The following is an 8,544-nucleotide window of genomic DNA, read 5'->3' on the forward strand; positions in this document are numbered from 1 at the left end:
CCAGCTCTCTCAGTAACTGCGTTGTTAACTGCTACTTGTTTATGCTTTAGTCTCTTCCCATATTGATTACTGTAACGCTCTTTATTATGGCCTGCCTTCGAAGCTTCTGCACAAACTCCAGTTACAGAATGAATCTGCTAGAATTATCTGCACAACTCCTCTAGCTGAACACATTACCCCCATATTACAACATTTGCATTGGCTCAGGGTTAAATATCAAAATATCGTTTTGATTTTAAAATCTTACTCACAAGGCACTCAATAATCTTGTCCCTTCACTGAAAAAATATTTGTTGAATTTAATAAAAAAAATTATGGTAAGTGGTTGCACACAATTGATTTTAGCTACATTTAAACAAATGCATTAAGTTGAACTTAATCAATTTTAGTTCAACTTAATGCATTTGTTTAAATGTAGCTAAAATCAATTGTGTGCAACCACTTACCATAAAAAATTGATTAAATTCAACAAATATTTTTTTTTCAGTGTTCTTTATCTGGGGCCGTATTCACAAAGAATTTTAAGGCTAAAAGTAGCTCCTAACTGGCGAATTTAGGAGCAACTCCTAAAAATAATGGGCGTGTCACTCGTAACTTTAGGACTCCTAATTTTTTTGATTAAGAGTAATTCACGAAGCATTTTAACCCTAAAAGTAGCACCTAAGCCTGGGACAGCTTAAAAGAAGTCGAGAGGACTCCTAACTCACTAAGACCTATTCACAAACCGCTTTTTGTGGCATTTCACGTTGCGATGTTTTGAAATGCGTATGCGGAGCTACAGGAGCTTCCAATCGCGAGGGAACAATTTTGCATTGTAGGCATAACTAGGGATGCAATAACGCCACCAACAACAACCAAAACTAGGCTACTCATTCATTGCATGTAAACTAATCGTAACGTTTGATTGTGAATCAAATTAAAATGTTCTTCTCTTTGCAAACGTACAGTAGGCAGAGGCATATAGTGACAGATTAATCAATAATGTTGCAAAGATATTGAAACAATCCATACGTTTCATTAGGCTACTAGGCTATTTTGTTTTGCCTTACTTTTTATTCATTTAGGCTATTTATTCAGTTATTCATCATCTTCCGTCCTTCGCACTACTTGTGTAGCGCACGCATTCTCAGACCTGTCACTCATCATCGTAGGGGAGGGGTTTGGAATCATTCCCGCGTTACAATCATCAGCCAATCAGGGTGGTCACTTCAGTCAAGCTCGTGCATGAGTAATGACGTCATCCATAGCAACGAAGACTCACTCTTAGTTTAGGAGTTGTCATTTTTCTTTACTAAGAGTAGGTCTGAAAGGCGTTGTGAATAACTTTTAAGAGAAAACTCCTAGCTAAAATCTTTTAGTGCGATTTAGGAGTACTCCTAGTGGTAAGATAAAATGCTTTGTGAATACGGCCCCTGACCTTCATATCTAGACCCCTACTCATGCTTTAAGATCATCTTCTGCGCTCACTCTTGTTCTCCCTCGAACTCACACTGCTTCTATGGCGTCCCGAGCCTTTAGTCATGCAGCTCCTTATTTATGGAACTTGTCGCCACAGGATGAGCGAAACGGTGAACGTCTTCTTGTTTTTAAATCTCGCTTTAAGAATAATCTTTTTAGGCAGGCTTTTATGTGATTGCTTTTATGCTTGTATCTAGGCTGTAATAATGATTATTCGTTGATTAATGTTGGTTGTTTTGTGTTTGTAAGGTGTCATTGGAAGGTGCCTGTAAATAAAATGTATAATAATATTAATAATACAATGCAAATTTAGGCAGTTTATTCTCATCCTGCACCTTTGCGCACTACAGACATACAGTAAATGATACCTGAAACTGCAGCTTTTTGAGAGATGTTCTATTACTTATGTAAAGTGAAAGGTTTTCACCTATAGAGATTGGTAAAACAAGGGTGAAATAATCCCATAGATTCACTTTAAAGGCCTGCATGTGCTTTTTTGTCATGGGCCAGTAATTAACAGTAAGGAACCCCATAGCAAAATCCTGGCATCATGGTGGGAATTTTTATTTCATTTTTTTTATTATAAAACTACAACATTTTAGTTTGTTACAGAATATTGAACTTTGTTATTTCCTTTTCATGCTTTTCCTTTTGATTTTAATTGTATAAATCTATTAAATTGCATAGAATGGGTGCTTAGCCACCCAATCAGTGATCTGCAAATGCATTTATGTCTTTTAAGATGTTACTAAATAGATATCCTCCAGGCCCGGATTGGGTAATCGGGAGAATCGGGAGAATTCCCGGTGGGCCGCTTCACTTTTGGGCCGGTCGAGGATGTTTTTTTTTTCTTTTTTTTTCACATTTCAATGTCACGTTAGTAACATTACACATTCCGCCTTCTGACACTGCAGCGCGCAGCCTCTGCATGGGTTGTACCATGTGAGGGAGTTCTCCCCTCCCCTACTATAGAGTTGGTTGGGTCCACAGCCAGTCTTTTCCAAAACGTTTTAGGTAGGCTACTGCGGCCGCGGGTCCGCGGCATCGCCGGCGCCTACCGCGCCTGGCCGGCCCTACCGTAACGGTACGCGTCAGGAAGGATGGCTGGGAGGAAGAGGCCAGGAGGTATGGAAGCTTGTTTGCGTCACAGAATAAAACGTTTTAAAAGATAATTGCGACTTTTTATCTCACACTTGCGAGTTTACATTTCGGAATACATCAGAATTGCGTGAAATAAAGTCTCAATTGCGTGTTATAAAGTCAGAATTGCCTGAAATAAAGTTGCAATTGCGTGTTATAAAGTCAGCATTGCGAGATGGTCAAAATTGTGAGATATAAAGTCGCAATTGCGTGTTATAAAGTCAGCATTGTGTGAATTAAAGTCGATTGCTTCTTATAGTCAGAAATTGCAAGATATAAAGTCAGAACTGCGTGAAATAAAGTTGCAATTGCTTCTTTTTAAAGTCAGAAAATACAGAATTGCGAGATATAGTCTGAATTGTGTGATATAACATCGCAATTGCTTCTTATAAAGTCTAAGTGAATTATTATTTAACCTTTACATTATTTGTTGAACTATGGTATTCAAGGGCGTAGATTTGGTTTGAACATTGGGGGGGTTGAAGTTTGGGTCTGCATATTTTTCATGTGATCATGGTATAAATACTGGGGGGGTTGTAATGCATAGATTTAAATATTGGGGGGGTTATCTCCCCCCCAACCCCGCCACAAATTACACCCCTGATGGTATTAATACCAACTACACAATAGTAACAACTGAACTGTTGCTTCATTTTTCCAAATTGGAAAAAGTGCTAATTTGGAATTCCACCGTGGAAAAAGTGGGCCGGTCTTGTGCATGAACTCCAGGGCTGAAAAGTGGCCCCACTCCGGCCCTGATATCCTCTGTGCAGTCCAACATTGTGACCAATGTGCAGTAATATTCATCTTCCAGTATATTCCTTTATTTGAGCTAATACAGTAGCAATAGCCCCCATGTGTAGACCGCATCCCACTCCAGACGCCCACTTCAGTCCAAACACGCGGCCCAGTGCCACAGATCGATATCATGTAACATTGAAAGAGGAGAAACTCACAATCAAAGCGGTCGTCATGGCAACGGCCCAGCCGGGTTCCACCAATCAATGGGCTTCGTGAGGCTGAGAGATGCTCAGCGATGTGCCAACGTCCTACATAAAGAGTGTGGGACAGGGAGCCTGGGCAGCACACACTGAGAGAGAGAGATTGGGGTGAAAAAAAGGCATCCAGAAGAAAGAAGGACGACATTAATACAGGAAGAGACATGGTGAACTCTGGAGGAAGCGTTCCAGCTGTGGTTTGCCTGGCCAACCTTTGTGTTGCACTATGTGTAGGAGGTAAGAGCATGGATTGTTTTTTTTTGTAGTCCTTGGAATAGCCATATATTTTTCACATATATTATATGAGATAAGATTTGTACTTTTTCTGGCCATGTTTTTAGTATTTAACACAAAAAGCTTCTAAATATCTGTAAAATATTTCTTTATAGAAAGAAATGTTGCACAGTTCCGATGCAGTTATAAGAGAAGTCACCATCTTTACAGGAAATGCAGAAGCTTTCAAACGACTGAACTGATCAAAGTGTCAGGCGCGAGTGAATGTGTCACATGACCTCAAGTGCAGCGAGCAGCAGTCAAAGCCTTTCATTAACAAGGTCTTGCTTGTGATTTTGTATTCAGGCTTGGATGTTTTTCCTCCTTTTCTTGGGCTCTTTGACACCAAAAGTTCCTTTGGAAGCTGAAACGCAATAGAATTGCTCTCATACTTAATATTATATGACTAATTATTTTTATGATTTTGAAAGGAGGAAAATTCACAGTTTAGTGCCAAAAAGAGCTGGATGGAAAACCAATTTCTGGGGTGTGTTTCAAGTTTATAACACCAGTCCCAAGTACATAAATGACATACAAGAAGGAATTGCCACAATTGTGAATCTATGAGAGATTTATTCATACATTATTATGAAACTGATAAAATATGGAGTGCAAATGCATGAAGGAACAAAAATGGTTTGTTACTCTTCTGAACACATTTTATGCTGTTTCTGCCTCAGTCGGCTCACAATTGTCACATTTCTGTCCTTCAGCAGCGTTGAAGCCAGATGTGGTGTTGGAGAACAGTGCTACCACACTGAACCATTCAATGGTGCTGGTGCAGCGCATGGAGGCCCTGCTGACCCAGGGAAACGGCAGTGACGTGAGCCTGCGCGTTCAGACCTTGAACACGGACGAGGTGAAGGTGATCCAGGTCCACTCGCTGGTGTTGACCCTACAGAGCGACGTGTTTGAAGAGCTCCTACAGAGCCGTAACTCCACTGCGATGGTGCTCAGAGAGACGCCAGACTGTGCAGCTGTCTTTGATAAGTTCATTAGGTGAGTGATTCATTAATAATTGGTCATTTAGAAACTTTATACAGTGATTTACAATTCTCTTGGAGCAACACATGGTTGAGGTGAGTGTCCATGATTTCCCCTTGAAATATACAACCTTTTAGTTACAAGCCTAAATCTATAATCAATAGGCCATAACAGTCCACTAACTGGGAGCAACTGGGGTTTCTGGAAAAAAACCTATGATGTAATGTGTTTGCCTTTTAGTTGACTTTGGTAGATAGTAATGTATTGCTCTCGTAATGATCTCATTTTTTTAGATTCACTTTCTCTTGTTGATTTGTACTGTGGGGTACAAAAGATTTAAGGAACAAAAATTTAAAAGGAATAAAAATGTTTCATAGGCAAGGTGCCACATTTTATTTCTTTTCTTTTTTTATATTATAGATTCTCAATAAAACAATTTTATTTATATTTTTATTGCTTTCTATTTTGTTTTAATTGTATATTATTAAATTATTGTTTATATATCTTAAATTGTTTTTTGTTTTATTTTATATTGTGGATTTTCAACAAAGTTATTTAATTTGGTTTATATGTTCTATTGTTTTTTGTTGTTCTATAGTTTTTTTTTTACTTTTTCTTTTATTTTTCTTTTTATTTTTTTATTTTATTCTTTATAAATTTTCCACAAAACGCATTTTGAGGGAAACTTAAATCAAGTATTTAAACATTACTTTCTACAAAGCTTCCTGGGCTCCATATGAAAATAATGCAAACCATTACATACATTGATATGTATATATAACCTAATAAAGTAGTGAATTTCATGACAAAATTAGAGATAAAACTAATGCAACTAATGTACACATTTTAGTGGGACAGTCAAAAGGACACAATGGTGAAAGATCATGAATATTTCAAGGTTTTACTTACATCTAGGCCTCACATTATGTCAGATAAATGTACAGAGCTTATGACATTCAGGAAAAATATGTATATCGTGCCCATGAATTAACAATTTGTTCCCACAACTAATCTGCAAGCTTTATCAATTTGTTCCCTCACTTTAAATAAATTGTGCGCATTATACAGTACACTGACCAGCCAAAAAAAAAAGTCACTGTTTGGATTTAAATAGGCAAATGCTTAAGAGTCAATGATTGAATCAGTATTGCAGTGATTATTATGTTTCTAACATGTTATATGTTTGGCATCAGTTCTTCTAACCCTAATTGATGGAGTGTGTAGATTTTCATTTGTTAAACAACCATGTAGGGAGAGACATCATGGCCATATTCCAGGATGACAATGGTTCATCAGGCTCAAATTTTGAAAGAATGGTTGTGAGGAGCTTGAAGAATCATTTTCACACATGAATCGGCACATCTGAGTCCAGACCTTAAATTCACTGAAAGTCTTTGGGATGTGCTGGAGGAGACTTTACAGAGTGCTGGACTCTTACATTGGCAACACAAGATCTTGACCAAAAATGTATGCACCTCTTGATGGAAAAAAACAATCTTGCATGTCAGGTGTGGGGTTCCTTAAAATGAGAAGATGATGAACAGAAAAAAATACTTTTAGTGCACCCTTCAGTTGTGTTATGTTATTATCGTTCTACACAGGTTTTGGGGGTAAAGTTTCAAGGTGATGAAAGTTATCTCAGGTAAAACATCAATGGGAAGGTTGATTTTCACAGCCCGATCTCTTTCCCTGCAGGTACTTGTACTGCGGTGACATCACAGTGCGCCTGAACCAGGCCATTCCTTTACACAAGCTCGCCAGCAAGTATCATGTGTGGGACCTCCAGCAGGGCCTCGCCCAATACATGACCCAGCACCTGTCCAGCGACTCGTCCACGGGTCACGTGGTGACCTGGTACCAATACGCCACGCAGATCGGTGACGTGAGCCTGCAGAACAGCTGCCTGCAGTACCTGTCCTGGAACCTGTCATCGGTTCTCCAGAGCGCCGAGTGGAGCTCCGTGAGCCCAGAACTGATGCTGTCTTTGCTGCAGCGCTCAGACCTGGTTCTGCAGAGCGAACTGGAGCTGTACGAAGCTCTGGAAGCCTGGATCAACCAGAACCAACCTTCAGGTGAGACGGCCGAGAACGCACTCAAAGCGATACGCTACGCCATGATACCACCTCAACATTTGTTCCACCTGCAGAAGAAGTCTTCTCTGATGTTGAAATATTACGAATCCGTACGCGATCTGCTCTTCCTGGCCTTCCAGTTCCACTCAGCCTCACCCGTCCAGCTCGCGAAGTACTTCGACGTTAACTGCAGCCTCTTCATGCCACGTAACTACCTGTCGCCGGCATGGGGCTCCCCATGGGTGATCAACAACCCCACGCGGGACGACCGCAGCTTCAGCTTTCAGACTCAACTCGGGCCGAGCGGTTACGACGCCAGCAAACGCGTGACGTGGAACGCTCTTTTCTCTCCACGCTGGCTTCCTCTCAGCGTGCGATCCGCTTACCCGGAGCAGGGGTCCTTGCAGCCCACTCGCACTGACGGGGGGCGTCCGCGGATCATTGTCACACCTGCCACCTCCAGCCCGGACTTTGCTGGCGTCAGCTTTCAAAAGACCGTCATCGTTTCGGCCCGCAAGCAGGGGAAGGTGGTGGTCCGTCATGTCTACAACTTCCACCAGAGCACGGAGGAGGCGGGAGACTTTCTCTTGGAAGCGGACCTGCAGCGTAGAGCATCCGAGTACCTCATTGACAGCTCACTCTACCTGCACATTATTGTGAAGCCCCTCTACCACAGCCTCATAGTATCCAAAAAATAAGAGTCTAGTTCCTCTACCAATGATTTATGCCCTACAGCTTTGAAGGCATGTTTTGCATGTCCAAATGCGTTTACATCTATGCATTTGGCAGATGCTTTTATCTTGAACTGCACCACATTTTGATTTTACATTCATATAGATTTTTGCAAATATCAAATCAGCACCAAATTTGATTGTTGATGTCAAAATTCAGCCTATTTCATTTTTGAAATACGTTTTCACGATGCATAAAAAGACCAATAACTTTTTCTCATTTAATATCCCGTTTCATTTGGAAATTAAATAAAATGTAAAACTGGTTGTGAACTTTTGATTACTTTAATAAAAAAAAGTTTTTTTATCATGCTGCATGAAAGCTCACCCAAATTTTGTTCACATTGTGCTCACACAAAGTCACGTTTGTATATTGCCATGTTTGACTTTAATTTGTCAACCCCTTAAATTGTACGGTGAGCATGCTGATTGCTTTCATAAAAAGAAACATCACAAACTAAAAACGCATTGCAGTTGCACACATTAGGCTACTTTAGTTTACAATGTGATATACTGAATTCATTTTTTGCTCACTTGTTATATTGCAAATCATGTTATGTTTCATTAAAATCACAATTTCTGAACCCACAAACTTCTGTGTTTATTCCTTACCAATATGCATTGGTTCTACTTTATGAAGCTGTGATGTCTCTGGGGTGGAAATGCATTTGGAGAAGCATTGTTATTTATTTTGAAATTTATTTTTAAGTCTTTGAAACCATTGTGACATTAAAAACTTTTTGAAACTATTATAAGTAATGCAATTATGCATCTTATGTTTTAATCTTTAAAAAAAAAAAATCAGTTTAATGAGGTTGTTTGAGACTCTTCGAAGTCACAAGAAACTGAAAGCAGTGACTGTGGACAACTCTAACAAGTTGAAACGTC

The 8,544-nt window shown here is 39.7% G+C and overlaps 1 protein-coding gene across 1 annotated transcript; it reads left to right on the plus strand.

The window, feature by feature from the left end:
• Positions 1-3,624: 3,624 nt before the first annotated feature.
• Positions 3,625-8,239, plus strand: btbd17b (BTB (POZ) domain containing 17b; the record flags this gene model as incomplete). The annotated part of the gene is given in 4 exon segments (XM_081384642.1): positions 3,625-3,704; positions 3,706-3,833; positions 4,583-4,868; positions 6,549-8,239. Coding segments are annotated over 4 exon segments (1,569 nt in total). The 3' UTR covers positions 7,624-8,239.
• Positions 8,240-8,544: the final 305 nt, after the last annotated feature.

The sequence above is a fragment of the Scardinius erythrophthalmus genome, assembly GCF_964197995.2.
Source record: "Scardinius erythrophthalmus genome assembly, chromosome: 1".
NCBI lineage: Eukaryota > Metazoa > Chordata > Actinopteri > Cypriniformes > Leuciscidae > Scardinius > Scardinius erythrophthalmus.